Source organism: Aptenodytes patagonicus, chromosome 2 (assembly GCF_965638725.1).
Source record: "Aptenodytes patagonicus chromosome 2, bAptPat1.pri.cur, whole genome shotgun sequence".
In the NCBI taxonomy this organism is placed as follows: Eukaryota; Metazoa; Chordata; class Aves; order Sphenisciformes; family Spheniscidae; genus Aptenodytes; species Aptenodytes patagonicus.
Genome location: NC_134950.1, coordinates 23,105,708 through 23,127,322, shown reverse-complemented (window position 1 = coordinate 23,127,322; position 21,615 = coordinate 23,105,708). Strand labels below are relative to the sequence as shown.

At 41.9% G+C, this 21,615-nt stretch overlaps 1 protein-coding gene across 1 annotated transcript in view; it reads right to left on the bottom strand.

Annotated features, from left to right (window-relative positions):
• Positions 1 to 20,886, bottom strand: part of UBR5 (ubiquitin protein ligase E3 component n-recognin 5) — a 92,473-nt gene extending 71,587 nt beyond the window's left edge. The window contains exons 1-2 of the mRNA XM_076329313.1: positions 20,788 to 20,886; positions 21 to 65 (exon numbers count right to left, since the gene is read on the bottom strand). Of these exons, the coding sequence (XP_076185428.1) occupies positions 21 to 65; positions 20,788 to 20,849 (107 nt within the window). The 5' untranslated portion in view covers positions 20,850 to 20,886. The remainder of the gene's footprint in view (positions 1 to 20; positions 66 to 20,787) is intronic.
• Between the last annotated feature and the right edge of the window lie 729 nt (positions 20,887 to 21,615).

Genomic DNA, 21,615 nt, shown 5'->3' with positions numbered 1-21,615 from the left:
CAGCATGTGATATGCCTTACCTGTTTAAATTATATTTGTTCAGCTTCTCTGAAACTTCCCTTAATCTGAAACAAAAAGAAATGAAGCTGTTGTTTGAAAGACATCCTCCAAAGTACACAACATCAACTTAAGCAGCATATTTATGACATTATGGGAACAATTTACCACCACATTTAATGAAGCTTGATATGAATAATACTTGGTGTTTGGAGTCTGTGTAAGAACTGGATGGTGTTCAGCTTCAAATCAGGTTTTTGTTTTGGAGGTTTTTTGCTTTAGAGTTTTACCCTTCCACCTACTATCTTGCCACAAACCCCATGTTTTCTTGCACTTCTACGTGTTTTGCAAGTCACTATCAAAAAGCACCTCTCCTGCCTTTTTACCACCATTTACAACTTTACACACAAAGTAAGCAGATGAAGCAATGAGCATTAACTTTAGATACACTTGTGTTTCCTCATATAAGCTTGAACACAGTATCCCAGAGCAGACAGGATTATAATTTTCTAGGAAATCCAAGTATGTGGCACGTCAGAACCAAAAATATGACAGTAAGTTCCCCAAAACAGAAAAGACAGGAAAACATGCACAAAAGCCAGAATCAAAAGGGACGAACAACAAACTTTGACTAGTAGAAAAACAATCCAGAGAAAATTCACTATATATAGGGTTACGTAAAACATCACCTTTACTAAAAGGGAAAGAATGTTTCCAAAAGTACTTCCGTCTCACTTTCATGGCACCTCACCAAATGGAAGATCAGAATCCAAAAAAGGGCCAACCCGCAGACCACTCCTGCTTAGAGGGTAGTGTCCAAAAGTGGAAACCAACACAGTAATTTCTAAGGTAATTTCTAATCCACTTAGAAAAGATCTTCTCCAGGCAGCAAAGATACTCTCATAATATCAAGTAGGCATTTCAGGCAAAACCTGGGCTCCTTTCTTCCCAAAGATGACAAGCAATCTGAAAAAGCCCCTAAATAGCTTCCAATTTCAGTTAGAATATTCGCATTATATTAAGATATAAAACCAAGATGAATCCTGTAAAAATAATGCAAGGTCTTCCTAATTAAGAAAAAAAATCCCAACTTTGCTACCATGTTCATCCTAGCATTCCGCAAATATCCTTCTTAATCAGCAACACCTTTCTAAACCTAAAAAAAAGACATGCACAGCAGCACTGTTTTCCTCTGTCTGAATCCATGTCTTTAAACCCTTCTTTTTACTTGCTTCACTTCAGTTTTTACACACAGACTGCTATGGACAACAAACTTCAGTTACTTGCAAACCCTGAGCATGAGAAAGAATACAGATTAGAGGTCCAATCAACAGTGTTTAACTCTAAAGCACTTGTCCTGAGGGAAAAAAGGGAAAAAAGATATCTGGCTGTTTGAGAAACAAGATAATTTATACTGATAGAAATAACTTTCAAGCACAAGAAGAAAGGACCACAGTGAAAGGACAGCAGGAAGGAAAAGAACGTGCTTAGAATCACCTTCTGCTATCCAAGCTAAGCTGCTGGTTTCTAAGTAGGCAATTTCACACTCGAAATTTCCAGCCACAACTACTTCACACAGGCCAAGAGTACATACATAGGTAAGGTAAGATTCTGTGAAGACAACCCACAAAAGGGAAAGAGAGAACACAAACTTCACATGCAATCTGCGTGAAAGGTACCCCACAAGAGTGAACTACTGTGGGAGAATGTGGAATGAACCCCGAAGATGAATGGCACACACCCCACAGCTTACCGTACGGTTTTATAAAGCAAGCAGGGATCTGCTGCATAATATATGACAAGTTAAACGTCCCTGAAGTTTCATGTCTTAAGTATATGGCCTAACAGTTTCCCACACGAATCCTGAGTAGTTTTCCATTAACATTTCTCCTCTTGGCAAGCATGACTAATAATTACAGAACAGGAAAACCTACCTTTAAGTTCATTGCACTGCCTATATGAAAAGCTGATGGCAAATAAAGTAGCACTTTATTGGAGATAGTTACTAGACCAGTCTATGAGCAACATTTAAAGCTTCTTTATCTGAGCTTTGTGTCACAAAACCTGAGCGCTACCAAAGAAATATACATTTTTCAATTTGTAAAAAATCATCATAATCCTTTTTTACTTGTAAAAAATATAATGAAGTGATAGGGAAGAAATATGCACATAAAGCTAAGACTTGCATACTCAGCGCATCAATTAGTAACACCAATCTCAAGAGAGTAGGTTTATCTGCAACAAGCATAGGTCAAAAGAGATCTAATGTTATTGAAAAGAGGCTGCTGTCAACATTTAAGGGGAGGGAGCAGAGAAGGATATAAGTGACGATGCTGAAAGTACTAAACTCTCTTACAGAAAGAAAAAAAAAAAAAAGTAAAAACCATCTCACCCCCCGACCATCTTGTATGCAACTGCTGTAATAGCAAAATTACCAAGTACTGCCTAATAAGCTTAGAGATCCATGAGGACTTGAATTTGACGCAGAACACCACCCAGTGAAAAAGGAGTAGTTCCCCAGTGCTGCGTCCCTGCTGGGCTGCTGGTTTCACCCCCACTCCTCCCCCTTCCTTGTGCTGCCACCAGCATTCACATGAACACCAGTCACAAAACTAAACCAGCAGAAAAACAAGAGTAAAGTGGAAAGATGTGGTTTTATATTCTGTATGGAGTATATGTTTGTGCAAATAAAAACTCTAAATAATTTCACAAAAACATTTCCTGCAGCAATCTAAGCCTTTCTACTTGCGCAGTTGCGTGGTATTGTACTACCGACCCTCTGAAGGAAAAACGTGAAATGCATATTTAAGATCAGGTTAATTTTAACAATATGATTCAATAATTTCAACTGATGGTGCAATGGAGGAAGAGGTACAGGCAGAGATGATTTAATCAATTCTCGCATTAAGGAAGGTCAACACTTCCACTGAGACCTTTCTACGGTAAAACGAATCTCCGATATGAATGCCTGGACAGGCTAAGCTTTGAAAAATTCTCATTAAAGGCAATTAAACTATTTCAAAGGACAAAGTTAGAAGCAACATGTATTTTGCTCACAAACAGATTTTTGGGGAAATGCACTAGCTTTCCACACTTTTAGACAAAAAGTTTAGTGATGATGGCTCCTATGTTAAGACACACATTCTTTAAATATCCCTATCAAAATTAATCCAAAAACAGTTGTGAGGAAAACAAAAAGTCAATTTGTCCAAGCCAAGTAGGGATTGCTTCGATTTTAAGTTTTGCAGCTACAATTTCTAGCCTCTCCAAACTGATCAGAATAGAAGGGAACTACGCTCACACTAAGCAACCAAAGAGGCTCCAAGTCAGGACTACAGGAGCTCAGGCTTCAAAGTGACACTTTTATTCATCACAAGATATTACTTCTCTCAAAGTACATTTCTATTTCCAGAGAAGTTTACCTGAGGACCCATCCTTCCACCACATCTGGCTTTATAAAACCAAGTTAGGCTCAAAAATGCAAGAGAGTTACAGAGAAACTCCATTTCAAAATACTGAGTATTTTATAGAAAAACTGCACTTCAGTACATTTTAAAGTAACTTTATCCTATTTAAACAAGTGCTTAAATCCACATAAGCAAAATTCTGGTTTACAATTTGTGCTTTTACCCAATTTGTAAGAATAAAAATCTTCTGTTTTAAAGTAGGCAGGCTGTCTCGAGAATTATTTTTTTAAAGACACTATAGACTTCTATAATACATGTTCACCAAGCTCAGTTCCCTGCAGCAGTCCGTCAGCAGCAGTCCTACCTTGCCAGTCATCCTGCAGGAATATTCATCCTTCTCAGGTATTTCCATCATGCCAGCAACAGTTCACAGACCAACAAACAAACAATAAGACATAAGCAGAACTTTCTTACTGCTATAAGGTTTTAGAATAGTTCAATGAATGTGAAGCTCATCCTTCTCCCCCTGTGTTAGGAAACTAACAGTTACAAAAACAAAGGGAAAAAAAAAAAATCACACACCTACATCAGCTATACTCAGTGAACATCTGCAAGACTTTCTCAAGCAGGCAAGTAACATGAAAAGCACAGTGCAATGTAAATAGGAATCTCATATAGCAAGATTTATGTAACTTTCCCCTCAAAAACTTACTTGCTGTTGAACAGAAACAGTATTTACAGGTGCTAATACCTAATCTGACATTTTGCAGCTTTGGTCAAATAACAGTACGTCTAGCACATTTATTTACAAGTATTAAAAGAATTTCTGCCATCTCAGAGATTAATTTCTGTAACAATATAAAGAAAGCTATTTTTCATTTTTCTCTGCAACTTTAGACTGAATTTTTAAATGTCAGCTAGGTCTTTAAAGAACACACAGTAAAAATCACTGAAGTTAAGCAATTCAAACAAAGGATTTAACCACAGAGATGTAAAATAAAATGTTTGAATGCTGCATGTCTCCAGAAGGAACGAAGTCTTTCTGTACTAGGCAAGTAACACTACAGAGTCCCAGACACAATATTCAGAAGATTCTCTTGGATTTTTCCAAGTTGCTCCTTTATAGCCTTAAAAAGTTATTTGTACACTTTAAAGTTAATATCAAGCAGAGGCCCCACCACAAGAGCCTTCCTCACTTCAGCACCACATGGTGATGGTAGGAGTTGCTGGAGAAGGAAAGGTACATTTAAAAAAAAAACCAGCTTGGTATGATGAACAACTTTGAGTAGGGAGATTAAAAATAAAACTAATTTAGTCCTGGTAGATTTTTTCCTAAGTGATCAGGCCTCTTTAAGACAACTTAATATGTCAATTAAGTCTGTAAGCCAACAAACTTATGAGACTTTCACACCAGAGCAGAAAGAAGTATACAAGAACTGATACAATGCTTTTCCAAGGGAAGGCTAACAATAAGCAGGTATCCAAGAGGAGAAAAAACCCAACTCAAGCACTGGAAAACAGTATTGAACATACCTATCAACACTTAAAAAGTAAACACAACACTTAAAAAGTAAATACAACCTTCATCTCCATCCCTCAGTTGAGACCCTGAAGTGCTCTGAGCACATCGAGCCAGACCCAAGGAGGCAGTTATGTGGCCAATTAACAGGTTTTCACCCAGCAGAGCTGCACAGCCTCCAGATCAAAGCCTTCTCACTCTTGCCTATCTTGAATCACGTGGAAATGAAATCCTGTGCCTGACTGTCAGTGTCATGAAAACAGAGTCTCAGAAATGCAGAAAACGGACACCAATGAGAAGCTTAAGCAAATATGCTATCTTTGTTTCCTGATCCAGGATGTCTCAGACACTGGATGCTGTCATTGATGTAAAGTCACATCCAGCTATCCTCCATGCCATAATACAGCACACAAAAGGATCCCATCCCTGATTGCCATGTCAAATGTTAGAAAGCAGTTTCCAAAGAGGCAGCCTTCCACAGTTCCTATACCAAACACCTTTCTCCTAATGGAATAAATGAAGAAATAAAGGTGAAAAACCTCTTTTCCACCAATGAGTAGGAGGAAAGGGCTGGGGGGGGGGGGGGGGGGGAGAAGATGATTGAAGTGTGCTTTAAGTATTAAGTCATTCTGGGTAGTAAGGGGGGAGCATCCATAAAAAATTGCTAAAGTACCACACAAAAGCAGGCAGTAAGATTATCTGTAGAAAACACAAAGTAATGCACATAAGAAAATAAAAATCCCAAGTGCAAATACAAAATGACAGCCTCCAAGGTAACCAATACTATTCAGCAGTGGGGTGGGATGACATGTTTAGACTATAACATACAGATCACTGAAACAAACAAGATGACAAAGAAAGTCACTGCTGCACTCAGTCAGTAATCAGGTATACCATGGCTTACGTGTCCTCTCCCCATTCCAAGAAATATAAATTAGGACTCTTCAGTTATTGCGTACTAAACCAACACCTACTGCTCAGGAAATCCCTGAGCTGTAAATTCTCAGAATCTGGAAAAGTATCACTGTATGTTTGCCCTACTCTAACACTCTTCTCCTGTCATCTAGCACTGGTCACTGCCACAAACAGGAGGAAAACAAGATGGACCTGTTGTCTGACTGTAACAGCTATTCTTATGTTTCATGGTATCAACCAACACGGGTTTACAGAATATGGCTCCCAAACTTTATTTTCTATTCTGTAAGACTGTCAGTTTGGTTGATAAAGGTAGTTCTGACCGTTTAATAGTCCTCTCTGGAACAATGGTAACACACTGTGCTGAATCAGTAAGCTATAGTAGAAAGCTAACATGGCAAACATCAAACAAATTAATCTCTTGAAAACAGTTTTCTGCAGTATCACTGAAGTGTCTTCAGGTAATACAATGATTGCAGAAAGTAAATTCCCTTACAGCAGACCATTATTATTTCATGATATAACAACACTGATATAGATAATGACCTATATCTAAAGTTACATACAACCTAGCCCACAACAAGGTTAAAGCAGGACAAGAAAAATAAGCAAAGACAGGATAGTGGCAACGACACCAGAATGTTAAAGACAGATACCCACCAAGATCTATATACCGTATTAAACACATACTGCAGAGGCAGGTAGAATGACTTACCCATCTTCTTTACCCTACAGAGAGGGTAAGCATATATTTCAGTTCTAGTTTTAAGAAAGCAAGGCAGGTTTCATATCGCTGTATAGGAGAACAAGAGGAAAACAGTGGATATTGTCTACCTAGACTTTAGTAAGGCTTTTGACACTGTTTCCCATAAGATCCTCACAGAGAAGCTCATGAAGTATGGATGCATGAGCAGACAGTGAGGTGAACTGAAAACTGGCTGAACGGCTGGACCCAGAGGGTGGTGATCAGTGGCATTAAGTCTAGTTGGAGGCCAGGGACTAGCAGTGTACCCCAGGGGTCAATACTGGGTCCAGCCCTGTTTAACATCTTCATTAATGATCTGGATGAGGGGGCAGAGCATACCCTCAGCAAGCTTGCTGATGACACCAAACTGGGAGGAGTGGCAGATATGCCAGAGGGTCATGCTGCCATCCAGAGCACAGCAACCTCATGACATTCAACAAGGGGAAGTGCAAAGTCCTGTACCTGGGAAGGAACAATCCCATGCACCAGTATATACTGGGGACTGCCCAGCTGGAAAGCAGCTCTGCAGAAAAGGACCTGGGAGTCCTGGTGGACACCAGGTTGAACATGAGCCAGCATGCCTTGCAGCAAAGAAGGTGAATGGTATCCTGGGCTGCATTAGACAAAGTATTGCCAGCAGGCTGAGGGACACGATCCTTCCCTTTATTCAGCACTGGTGAGGCCACACCTGGAGCACTGTGTCCAGTTCTGGGCTCCCCAGTACAAGAGAGACATGGACATACTGGCCCAGTGAAGGGCCACAAAAATGATTATGGGACTGCAGCATCTGTCAATTGAGGAAAGGCTGAGAGAGCTGGGACTGTTCAGCCTGGGGAAGTGAAGGCTCGGGGGGGGGGATCTTATCAACATATATAAACACCTAAAGGGAAGGTGTAAAGGACAGAGCCAGGCTCTTTCCAGTGGTGCCCAGTCACAGGACTAGAGGCAATGGGCACACACTGAAATGCAGGAGGTTCTGTCTGAACCTCAGGAAACACTTTTTTTACTGTGAGGGTGACCAAGCACTGGCACAGGTTGCCCAGGGAGGTTGTGGAGTCTCCAAAGCCGTCCGAATACAGTCCTGGGCAACCAACTCTAGGTGGCTCTGCTTGAGCACAGGAGTTGGACCAGATCACGTCCAGAGGTCCCTTCCATCCTCAACTATCCTGTGATTCTGAGGGCTTTTTGCTTTCAGGATGCAAAAGCATTTGACTTGAAGGCACGGCAACAAAAGGACATTTTTTGCCATTGAAAAGCTAGGAGCTCATGTTTTGCTCTAGAATCCCTGTAAGGGCAGTGGCTTAGAAAAAAAGTTATGCCAAGGAGTCAGGGAAGTGTCTGAGAAGTATTATTTAGCCATTGAGTAAAAATATTCATGGGTACTAAAATATCCAGATGGAAGTACTCTCTTTCTCTAGCAGGAACAGAACCACTCCAGCAAGACCAGGGGACAGCCACCTGCAGGACTTGTGAAATGCAGCATTAGGTTTGCCAGAACTAGATGCCTCCGATTACTGATGAATTTCGAGGCTGGCTGACTGGTTCCTCTAGTTCAAGATCTACTTACACCCTTTCTTCAGATTTATCATTTAAGTGACACTGAAAACATCACCTTCTGAATAATAATAATAATTAAGAAAACCAAAAAACAAAACCCACAGTGCAAAGTACAGCCACAACCTAGCTCAAGAAGAATATAAAGTCAATCACACTTTTTAAATAAGCAAACACGTAATCCCAAAATAGCTATGACACAGCACGGCCCCTTTTCTGAAAAAAAGTTGTAATGGAAAGTCTGAATATAAACAGAAAGAAATCACAAATGGTATGATCCTGACAGGACTAACACACAGCAGTTACAGCACACCTACATATGTTATTTAGCACAATATCCAGAGGATTTGGTAGTAAAGTAGATCTACAGCTACAGGTTGCCTAAATGCCTAGTGGTGTTTCTGTGAAAAAAAAAAAATACACTACAGCAGAATGAATCGGCCTCAATCTGATGTTATTCTGACAGCAGACTTCCAAAAATATGGGTCGTAGATTCAGGCAATACAAAACAGAAATCTGTTCTCTGGTGTAGAATGCACATCATCATTCTGTGTTCCCAGATTCTGTTCAACTGCATAAAGTCCTTGTAGCTGCAAAGAATTTCTGTTTAACATTTAGCAGAAGGCTATTTCTTCAGCCAGAAGACCACTAAAAGCTAAACAGTTGGATCAACCAACTCAGTTCGGTGCGAGTTTTGAACCTTAAAACAATGAAAGTTGTAAGCTATTTAGCTATCCACCATTTCAGTAAGTATATCCTTCCGTGATAGTAAAATGTGGATAATGGGAATTTAGAACCCCATGGTTGTCTTCAAGGATACCTGAAAAATACTCACATGAAATAACGTGAGCCAGTATTACTATGTTGAGCAACATATGATTGCTAGCTACCAAAATGTAGCTAGGAAGCTGTACACTTGTTTGACTAGAATGAGTGAAACTTAGAAGACCACATTTAGACAAAGGGAAAAAACATCCTGTTTTTCACTGTCAGTGTTGCTGCAGTGACTCCACTAAAAAAATTGTTGTCAAAATAAAAATCCACTCATTGTAAAATCTTAAAACCTTTTTGTGTCCCATAGTGATAGACTGTTAAAGCTCCTTCAAGAGTTAATTATGAGCCACCAGGGAGGATGTGTATTTAATCACCAGCTTAAAGGCAGGAGAGCCAGGTTCTGGTCCCAGCTGAAGCTACCGTGGGAACCCAAATCATAACCTCTCCACCATTTTCCCTTTCGTTCTTGCTCTAGGCTTTTGGAAGCCATGACCACTATGCGCAAAGTTGGAAAATGGCCTTTGATTAGAGCATTCAAATGCCACAAAAATATTTTAAAAAGTAAGAACTGTCACGTTATTAAATACTTTGTGTCTTGGCTGGAGAAAAGCAACCGCATATTTTGTACAAGTGATTTTATTAAAAACAAAGCACAAACAAGACACTGAATTCTAATTGCTTTGCAGTAAAGTCCAGCGTGCTTATTCACATGCTGAATTAGTTTTAGCAATAGGGAAAGATCATTTAGCATGTCCAGTCCTTTACTTGCTAATTCCTCCAATTCCAAGGCTTGAAGTCTTCAACAAAAACTCTGATATCACAGTATTATCCACATGTCACTTTTTCAAACTTGTTAAAAACTGCCTTTGAAATACCATAGACTCCCCTCCTTGCACTGCACTGTCTTCTACTAAACATACATCTTCAGAACCTTCCTCTCAGACACTGCATCTTTGATTTAGATAGGAATGGAATGAGACCTGGCATAAGGAGCAGAGAGCAAGCACCATGCCAGAAAAACAAGCAGCCAAATCGCTTTGTCAGATGCACACTGCAGGCAAAGTAACTCAAAATAAACCCCAGCTTTTGAGGTGCACAGCTCATCACAATACTTTTTTGCATTGCCAAAAACCAGATTCTCTCTTTTCCATCTGTCTGTACCACAGCCACAAAACTCCAGGAGCTCCCCATCAGCGTAACTAGTATTTTGGTTCCTCTACAAGAACGCATGAAGCAGCACGTTGCGTACCTCCTGCTTCACATTTTGCCTACGGCCATACTATTTCAGGTAATAATCTTGCCAGATACAGATTCTGCACCACAAAAGAAACAAAGCTTTGGCCATTCCAGCAAACAGCCTGTTATCCCTCCACGCCCTCCCATCAAGAGCAGGGCAATCCTAGCCAGATTACATTCTGCCTACCCAATCTGCCCCACAACCGACAAGATGCTATGATTTGTATCATTGGAATGTTTTACTAAGTACCGTTAAATCCTTGCTCTAGAGACAGATACATTTTGCCGAAGTCAACAAATTGCGAAAATAATGCCTTAAAAAAAAAAAAAAAAAGGAAAAAGAAAACAGAAAAAGAGAGAGAAAGAAAATTGCTGTTACTAATATACTAAGTGTGGTCAAAACTGAAGACGACTTTCAACAACCTAAGAAAAAGATCTTCATTAAAGGTCAGACAACAATACCTCAGTTATATTAAAAGTTAATACAATATAAGATGGATTAAAAGCCATAAATCCTCTTTAGAAGAACACTTCTTGATAGAAGCATAGAATAGTTTGGGTTGGAAGGGACCTCTAAAGGTCATCTAGTCCAACCTCCCTGCCATGGGCAGGGACATCTTCAATTAGATCGAGTTGCTCAGAGCCCCGTCCAACCTGACCTTGAATGTTTCCACGGATGGGGCATCCACCAACTCTCTGGGCAACCTGTGCCAGTGCTTCACCACCCTCAGCGTAAAAAATTTCTTCCTTCTATCTAGTCTAAATCTACCCCCCTTTAGTTTAAAGCCATTCCCCCTTGTCCTGTTGCAACAGGCCCTGCTAAAAAGTCTGTCGCCATCTTTTTTATAAGCCCCCTTGAAATACTGATAGGCTGCAATAAGGTCTCCCCGAAGCCTTCTTTTCTCTAGGCTGAACAACCCCAACTCTTGTCTTTCAAGAGTTTGTTTGGGCTTGTTTTCAACAACCCCAAGCCTTTCTTCACAGGAGAGGTGTTCCATCCCCCTGATCATTTTCATGGCCCTCTTCTGGACCCGCTCCAACAGGTCCGTGTCTTTCTTATGCTGAGGGCTCCAGAGCTGGACGCAGTACTCCAGGTGGGGTCTCCCCAGAGCAGAGTAGAGGGGCAGAATCCCCTCCCTCGACCTGCTGGCCACGCTTCTTTTGATGCAGCCCAGGATATGATCGGCCTTCTGGGCTGCGAGCACACATTGCTGGCTCGTGTCCAGCTTTTCATCCACCAGTACCCCCAAGTCCTTCTTGGCAGGGCTGCTCTCAATCCCTTCATCCCCCAGCCTGTATTGATACCGGGGGTTGCCCTGACCCAGGTGCAGGACCCTGCACTTGGCCTTGCTAAACCTCATGAGGTTCACACAGGCCCACTTCTCCAGCTTGTCCAGGTCCCTCTGGATGGCATCTCGTCCCTCTGGCGTGTCAACCACACCACTCAGCTTGGTGTCATCTACAAACTTGCTGAGGGTGCACTCGATCCCACTGTCTATGTCACTGATGAAGATATTAAACAGTACCGGTCCCAATACGGACCCCTGTGGGACGCCACTTGTCACCAATCTCCATCTGGACATTGAGCTGTTGACCACTGCCCTCTGGATGCGGGTAGTGGTCTAACTAACATCTAACCAATTCTTCACCCTTTACTGGACAGTCCACCCATCAAATCCATACCTCTCCAGTTGAGAGAGAAGGATGTTGTGGGGGACCATGTCAAAGGCCTTACAGAGGTCCAGACAGATGACATCTGTAGCCCTTCCCATGTCCACTGATGTAGTCACTTCATCAATATTGATAATTACCATTGATATTTACCAGAAAGAGAAAAAACAATGCAACTCTGATCGTCTTCAGGCTGGATAGACAACAACAAAACTTCATACCATAAATGAAAGAATAAACACTGAGAGACACATTTAAGAAAATTAATTTGAAAAATGAACGAGAAATTAAAGTGATACCACACTTACTGAAGGAAATGACAAACCCCAATGACTTCAAATGACAACAGAGTAAGGCCTACAGCTTTCATTCAACTGCATTCACATGGGTAAGTATTTATTTTCCAGTTAAGTTTTTGGTAAAAAAGTTGTGGCACAAACATTTGCCCATATTAAGTCAATGCCAGACTCCACACTGGAAACTACATAATGAAATTATCATTTTTAGTAGAATGCAGAGATCCCAATCAAGATCTACCTCATTGTATTGGAACTACCCATGTATATAGAGATAATCTATCCCAAAGGTGAAAAAAGTGAGAGTTTGAGGAAACCTAATGGAGAACAGAGAACGAAGCATAACGAAAGACTGTAAGAAAATTTTTAAAATGTTGTTTTAACACAGGCTTGGCTTGAACTAGTCAACTACTACTTCTACACAGCATAAGAAAAAGACAAAAATTAGCATCAACCTTAACTAGAGATCATGGCAAACATGCTGCAGAAAGTAAAACCACCAAGCCCTGTGTAGAGAGCACAGAGTTTCTTTCTGGGCTATTTTCTAATGAACAGGCCAACTACAGCTGCATGGGTATAATCACCCTAGATCACTCAAGATATTCCCAACTGTCCACAAAACTGATTACTTTGAGTAAAAAGCAAAAAAAAAAAAAACCCAAACAAAAAACACACCCCCTTGAATGTGGGGGGTTTTTTTGCCAAAGACAAATTTCGTAAGATTATTGAAGTTTCCAGCAGCCTTCGTGCTTTCATCTGTTGAGTTACACTACCGTTGCCACAAATTAAACTGGCAGACCTCATGGCTGGCAATAAAACGACAACGATAGTGAGAAGTTCCAACACAGTTAATGTCCAAAATAGTACTAATCGTGAATAAAAAACTTTGAAAACGCTCTGTATTCTTTAATAAAACACCATGATGTAAAAATAAATCAGAAACATAAGGGTACAAAGTTATTTTGGGGCATCTTTTCTGATAAAAGGTAGTAACCAGTTTAATCATGAAAAGCTGTCCAAAACAAAATTACAAAAAAAAATACACATTTCATCTCCATTGTGGATGTAAACAATTTGAGAAATCGCTACGAGACATCTTACGGCTTAACACCAACAGACTTGGGATTACAAAAACTAGCCAATGAGACAAACCATAAAATGTTAAAGATCATTTTTAGAACTGCAACAAAATAATCATGCTGGGGTGTTACAAAATTGTGGCAAATGAATATTCAAAACTTTTCTGTATCAACATGGATTGGTACTGTAGAACACACTGCACTTTAAAGCACAATAGCTAAGATTTGCTGAAAGACAGGGTGAAGCATATTTATCACAAGAAATTCCCCTGACAAGTGCTGGCAGGAGCAGTGAGACTTGTGAGAGGAAGACAAAATTTTCAAAGATAGCAAATTAAATAGTTACATCACTCCTCAACTGGAAACAAACTGGCAGTTTTACATAAATGTAGATGACCAGTGCGCCCACCTTACATCTTTCTACTCAGTTTTACAGTACATTTGAAGTGTTTACAATAGACAAACTTCATACCTGTGTATCAGTGAGGTGGTAGTGTTCTCTCTCAAATGTAACAAAAAGCTCTTTATATTGAAACAAAATAGTTAATTTTCCTTGGAGGGGAAGGGTGAGAGAAAAGGAAGCAGTGTTGGTTGACCGCTTTTTTTAAGCACAGAAAGGCTTTGAAAAGTAGAGCACCGGGTTTATTGTCAAAATAGTTCTATGCCAGAAAGAGAAAAGAATTAAGATCTGAAACCTGGATACTTATTGCTGTAGTGGACTAACTAGTGCTGTGACCATCCTCATTTAAATTGACAGGCTTACAGTTTTGGACAAAATACATGTGCACCTTGAAAATTACATTTGCACACGTTTCAATATTTTTTCTCCCAATCGTTCCTCCCACTTTAAAATCCTCTAGCCACTACAGCTAGGCCTTGTCCCCATGTTTTCTCTGGGGCACATACAGATGCCAACTACTGCAGTCTTCTATGTGAAGTTGTTACTAAGAGCCAAATCTTTAGTGGACTTCACTGAATTAAAGCTTAAAAAAAAGTTTGTGCAACTGAAAAGCACTAGCAGTTTTTGTATATGGTTTTCTTCTGCATAAGTGGCTGTTGAGTTGATACAGGGAAAGACAAAACAGCAGCTTTTACAGGGAGCATCTTGCAAATTTAACCACCTAGATTGCTGTTAGTGTAATCACTACAATAAAAGCTACCTTGAAACCCCTTCTCCTTCTTTATGCAATTTTCAAATACATACTACCGTCTATTTCATTTAAGTCACGAACAATTAACAGTGCCATAACCATAAAAAGGCAGCTACAACACACTGCAGAGCTTGTCATGCTTAGGTACATCCTTGGTTGTTTTTCTCAAGTGTTAAGTAATTTTTCACATAAATGTAACTGTGTACTGAACAGTTATCTACTTAAACTTTAGATAGTTTATGAAAAAAGTGTCATACCTTTTCCATCTATTTTACAGTTTAATTACAAATTTTTGACAAACATCTCTCTACAAAAGTATCCTACATGGCAACTAGAACATTTAATAAATGCATACTTTTAAGGTAATTTTGGTATAGTATGTTACTGATTATAGATTTTAACTTTTACCAAGAATTAGCACATAAATGTCCTTGACTGATACCTTACTGTTTTTAGAATTTTAAAAAGTTGTTTTCTGACAGCTCTGACTTGTGTTGCCAACCTTAAAATATCTTACTCCATTAATCTTACGTTATCATTGGTCTAACAACAAATATGCTCAAACTTCATAGATAATTTGAGAAGGAAAAAACAGGATACATTTGTGCCTCTATTACTATTTTACTAAATTCCTTGTGACAGGTCACAACTACTCTCAGCCCGATCGCATTCACAGTACAGTTTCACATTACAGTAGCCAAAATAAACTTGCTGCTTTCAAAATGGAAGGAACTCAACCCTGCTTCCTCTTCGCTGTTCTTCATTCCCAACTCTCCCTCCTGTGGCACTTTTCAAAATCCCCCCTTTTTCATCCATCTACTCTGATGCTCACCCAACCAGGAGATAAAACAGTTCAACTTCCTAATCCACAAAACTGTATTTACTTCACTTTACCAGGGTTAGCTTTATATCATTTTAGCAAATTAAGTCAGTTTACTGTGGGATCAGACACTTAAAGTTAGTGCAAGGTAAGAAGTGAGGAAAACAAACCTCCCCCCTTCAGAATAGACAGATTACTTTGACTTACAACATCTCAGGAAAGTTTCAGCAAGAACATTCACAGACAATTACATACATACCCTCTAAAAAGCAGTGTCTGGGGAGTAGTAAACAATTGCAACCAGAAGAGGACCCTGGCAGAGCAAAGTCAAAAAAGGCCTAGACTATTGGCCTGTATATAAGTAACCTTTCACATTCAACCAGATATGAAATGATGCTTATGTGTAAGTTCTGATGCTTAACTTTGCAAATTATCATCCTTAAGTAACAATACTGAAATGAGATAAAATCTTAATGCACTGCTTCTCAATGTATGAATCCTATAATGGTCTGTATAACCACAGTGGTGGTGCAAACCTTTTGATGCAGCTAAAACATTTTACTTTAAAAAAAAGTGTTTCCAACTAAGAGTCTGATGATGATAATAATGCCATGATAGTCATGCCATTCCATCACTCTCTTCTAAAAGAAGTCAATTTAAATTTTATTATGCTTTCAAGAAATTAATCCTAAAAACAAAGTCAATGCTTCTCCCATTATTAAAGTCTCATCAAGCAACTCTAACTCAGGGAATTAAAGTACTACATCAGCAATGGTTTCCCTGTAATTAAACCATCTATTCCTGTTTGAGGCAGGCTAACTTCACTTTTGCTTAAGTAGATTAGGAAACGGTTTAAAGTGCACCAAAATAAATCACTTGAGCTAAAAGAACTACTGTATTATCTGCACACAACTTGCAGGTTTTCTATTCAAGAACACGTCAGTCAATCCCTTCTTTCCCCTAACTTCGAGCAGCAATGCAGATTACATGCGAGTAACAGCAGGGAAGTTCGTGCTCGGGCTGCCTTCCTCTCCACAAGAGGACAGGTACTCTCCCAGCACGCCTGTGGACATAGAAGAGGGAGTTTAGGGCTAAACACACACTTGCACTATCAGGAGCTCTCTCTCCCTCTCTGTGCATGGCTCCCGCAGACATGTGGGGCCAGGACACCAGCTCCACATCACTGCTGGCTCCCCGCACAGAATCATACCACACCCTACACCAGCTCCTTCCAGCAACATCTGCTTGCGATTTTTAACAGATTTGCTCATCAGTAAATGCAAGGGGGGGGGGGGAGGGGGGGGGGGAGGGGGGGGAGGGGGGGGGGGGGGGGAGAAAATCTGCCAGAGTAGCAGCCCACATCTCCACTGATCACTTGCCTATTACCTTGAAATGATGTTTTCATGTACATAAGCTATGAGATACACAGGCACAGACTAGAAGGCTATGTTCTTGCTAGGTACTTTTTCCACGGAAATTGATTATCAGAGGGTATAAACAATGCGGGCAATGTAAAGTACACTAGTTAATTTTTCAGTTCAGGCATGGCCTAAAGTAAGTAGCATTTGAGTAACAGAGAAAGGCATTTAATACACTATTAAGGAAAAACAAACTCATGTAAGAGCGAGACAATCCTTTCTTCCCCCAAAGCTGACAGTACATAAATACTTACTGAAGCTTCAAACGAACTTTTCTTGGTCACATTACTTGTTTCAAAGAGCTTACTGCGAGAAAACTTACCACATACCACTTCTTAACACTAATCTTAAATTCAGAATACCCTCTATTTAACCAAATTCATTATGTCTCATCTCCAAGAGGAGAAAAAAAGCACATTAACATTGTGTCGATGACCACTTCAAAAATGACATCTCACCCTATGCTAGGACTTAAATGGCTTAGCTGACAAGAATTTTCTTAATATAAGGTAAAAACAAAGGCAAAGCCTGGAGACAAATCCTGTCCCTAAAGGTTAGTTCATGTACGGAAAGCCATTCATGTAAGGTGAAAGAGTCCCCTTCTCATTCTACAGAGAAGCAAGTTAAACTGCTCCTGTGAGGTTTCATAATGGCCAAGAAATGGTTATTTGTCATGATTACACCCACTCCCTAACCCAACATGAAATATACTAAGAAGAATTTACTAAGATTGACTTATCTATGAAATTGTGTGTCAAACTTCCTTCACAAAGCACAAAGTCTCCAACCCTGAAACATAAATGAAACAAGTGGATAATCAACAAAATATACCTAACACCCACTGCAACAGAAGCTGGGCATCTCTTTTTCAAAGATTAAAGCCATTAATTATTTACATCCCAAATACTTTATGGAGTTGTTTCTCAAACTGCAGGCCATATCCAATTTTTCTCCCGTTAAACTTTTCATATTCAGTTTGCAGAGAACAAATTGCTTGGGGGAAGAATTCCAAGTTACCTATTTACCTAAATAAACTTACCCGAAAAAGCTTAATTACCTCAGTTCATCCTAAACAAAAGTTTAGCCTACTATCTATTTCAAAAAATGAATCCTAATACAACTGCAAAACTAAATATAACCTTGTCCTCTATGAGCTTTCTTCAGTGCAACCAGCTTCCAGACATCTGAGTGAATACCATGAACAAGCCAACACCGCTTCAACTTATTTGAGAGAGGTCTAATAACTACCATCAAGGTACAATATTATCTAGTATTTTCAAAAACACTAGTTAAGAAGTACTTTCAGATGATGAGTAGGCATGCTCAGGAGTCTTCCCAATTATTTGTGGTTCTACAGTTACTTTTTCCTTTTTTCTTCAGTGTTTTACCATTCTCCGAGTTGCTGCATGAATAAGAGGGGTAACAAATTACACAGAAAATCTAATAGAAACTGTAAACCACAATGACATAAACTGCACCAAACCAAACTGGAAAAAAACCTACTTCCTCACATTTTGGAGACTGCTTAACAGCAGAGCAATACTTCAGGAGAAGGATGCTTTCCAAACACACTTCACCCTCTTCACACATCTATGCTGATTATTAAGCATAAAGTATCAAATACTTTATTACAAAAATTCAAAACTGTCATGTATCCTGAACACACAGGGACTGCACCGATAAATCCCGTGTGTTTTAAAAATGTGATTATTCCTTAGATGCAGAACGTGGATCCATTACTGAAAGCAATACAGTTGATCATATTCTACGTACACTACAAACAAAAGCATACAATGCATTATTATGGTCCCAAAATCAGATTTTGGGAAGCAATTATCATTCAGAATGCAGACAGAAAAAAACTAACTTGGGCTACTGACCACTGTCTGCAGCAGACTCCAAAAAGCCTATTAAGTGTGACAGGGGAAAGAAACATCATAGAGATATGAGATGTTCCAAGATCCTAACTTCCATGAGCATGTGTATGAGAATTTATTAAGCCATCTAGATCCTGATCTATATCGACAGAACACTAATAAGCAGCAATGCTACTGATAAAATTGAACTGGCATTTCCAGCACATATGTGTGTGCCTCAACCCTATTTATGAATCATTCTGATTTCACTTCATTACAAGTTCTGATACACAGCTACCGCACTTCTACTAAAATTATATTTATGAAGTGGAAATTTATGACTTGCAGCTCAGATCAAGGAGCCACTTGATTTTTCAGAATAAGTCACTACTTAATAGCACTTCTGCAGCTTTCTCCATATATTAATTACCACACATTATGAAGCTTCCTGTATGAAATAGAAGTTGTAAGAGCTACTGCTGTGGTAAGAAGGGAAAAAAAAAAAATTAAAAAAAATTAGGAAGCATGAAGACTGAAGGGGCATCATATTTAACATCAGTAAGTCAACAAAACAGGTGACATTAAAGAAAAAACAGATGAGCTCTCTCACTCTGAGCAAAGTGTGATAATTACATGCTAAATGTTTTCTAAAGGCCTAACAACATTAAAACAAAAAAAAAAAAGACAAAGAAAACCCACCGGGGTCCTTTCAAGTTCAAAGTCCTAGATCTTATCCTAAATCAAAACAGTGCAATGAAGAAGCAGAAGAACTCCTAGTACCGCATCACCTCTCAGTTTGTCACTCTAAAGGAAGATGAAGTATGCCAAATTTGAACATATTACTATGGAGAAAGCCGATCAGTCCCTTAGGAATGGGTAGGCCTCCTATGAAGCAGGATCCTGTAAAAGGCATTATCAGCTTAAGGGAAAAAAATACACTCCACGCTAACACGCTTCAGGTTTCGCTCCACACTAACACACTTCAGGTTTCGAACCTATTTTATCATTAGAAGTTTCTTTTCCCTGTTTAAGGGCATGGATGATGTAGTTCAGCAGAAATTTTATCTTTACAGTGACCTATTTTCCTCATCATAAGCCCTAAAACCTCAGCTGTGTTTTAACAGAGGCATCTCAGCAAAGATTGGTCTAGGAAAAGTGACCTAGCTACAAACAACAGTGAAGTGAGCTGGACCCTGACCTACTCTGAAACCTGGTAAGATCAAAAGCAGAAGATCGAAACCAAGAGCCCATACTTTTTAAGATTTATAAATATTTAAATACTATTTATAAAAATTAAACAACATTTATCTATAGTGTAAAAAATATGTAGGTTTCTATCCAGTGATGATTAAAGATCTCGATTTATTCACACATAAATGTATAAGAAATTAAAGATGAGTAGTTACACGTTTCTTAAGAATTTCTATATAAAAGAGCACAAGTAAAATTTAGAAGCTATAACACATACCATTAGTAATTGCTACAGAAGAAATATTTGACAGCCACACAGAGTGCTGTCAAATACACATCAAGCAGCTAAGTAAATTCCGTTGACAGATTTATTTTCTCCCAAGCATTCTAGTTTCTTTCCAGCCTGCAATTTCTCTCCCCCAATCCAACATAAAGTTAGCTAGGAGGTTTCCAAGCAGACTGTGCTTCTGTTCTAGCTGTCATTCCCATCCCAGACAAGCCGCACGCAATCGGTAATCTGGAGATCGGGCCTCCTTTCTTATTTTAAAAAAATGTATGTATGAAGGGGAACGCAGAGCACACTGGCGGTACGTGCGCGTGGTAGCATCCCGGCGTACGTCTTCTCTACCCTCGCTCCCATCATTCTCTCACACGCACCGCTGTCCCCCATCTGCATTGTCTGCCTCGCTCCATCTCTGATTAATATGGACACATTCTCGCTCCTCCTCGTCCTCGTCCAGGGATCCTCGGGAGCCCGCTTCCTCGGGCAGACGCCGGGACTCCCCTGGCAGGCCCGAGTCCCCGCCGGGGCCGCGGCGAAGGTCACGGCTCTCCACCCCCGCTCCCTCGGGGGCAAAGTTTACGGCGGCGGCCGCCCGGAGAGGCCGGGTGCGTGCGGCGCGGCCCGCACCGCTCCTCGCCGCCGGCCCCTGAGAGAGGAAAGCGCCGGGGCCCTGCGGCTCGGCTGCGGGACGGCGGCACGGCGGAGGGGGGGTGTCGGGACGTCCCCCGCGGCCGGCGCTGCCCGCTCCCCCGGGGCACCCCCGCCGCGCCGCGCTCCGGCCGGCCGCTACCGGCCCCTCCCCTCACCCACAGGGGGCCGAGCCCCACCAGGCCGGCCCCTCCCCTCCGCCCCCCGCCGCACGGCCTGCCCCTCACCGGTCATTGAGCTGGTCCTCGGTGCCCGGCAGCGGGTGCACCACGAAGTGGATCGAGGTCATGTTCCCCGCCGCCGCCGCTGCCGCTGCCCCCCCCCGGCGGAGGGAGGCGGGCGGGCGGGGGCCGGGCACACAATGGGGGCGGGGGGGCGGCGGGGGAGGGGGCGCTCGGCCTCCGTCCCTCCCCCGGGGCCGCTCGCGGCCGCCGGCGGAGTCCTCGGCTCACCCGCCGCGGCGCGGAGCGCGAGGAAGAAGGAGCCCGCCGCAACGGCGCCGGGAGGAAGCTCAGCCCGCACCGCACTCACACACGCGCCGCCATCTTAACTTCCAGCGGGCCCTTCTCCCTCCCTCCGTGCGCCGCGCCGGGGAGGGCGGGGCGGCGGCGCGCGGCCGCGGTGTAAGGCTCGCGCTGACTGGCGCGCGCGCCGCCGCGCGGCGCCCCTTCACTAAGCGCACCGCCGATTGGTCGGAGAGGCCTCGCGGAGCGCGGTGACGTCATGCGCGAGGGACGTAAAAGACCACGTGCCCCCAAGCGCGGCTCCCTGGTGGGGGCGGGGTGGTGCGCGCGCGCGGGGTTCCCTGAGGCGCCGGACGGGGCCCTTCCCCCCGCGGCCGGGCCTCGGCGGGAGCGGGGCGGGCGGCGCCGCTGCTGCTTCCTCCCCCTTCTCCCCTCCGCCTCGGCCGGCGGGGGGGGCCGGGCCGGCTCTGAGGCGGCTGACCCGGCCGCAGCGCCGGGAGCGTTCCCCGGGCACAGGCCGCAGCGCTCCGGCCCGTTCCGCCGGCCTTACCCGCCGCGCCGCGGCCATGTAGCGCGTTGAACGCCTTCCCG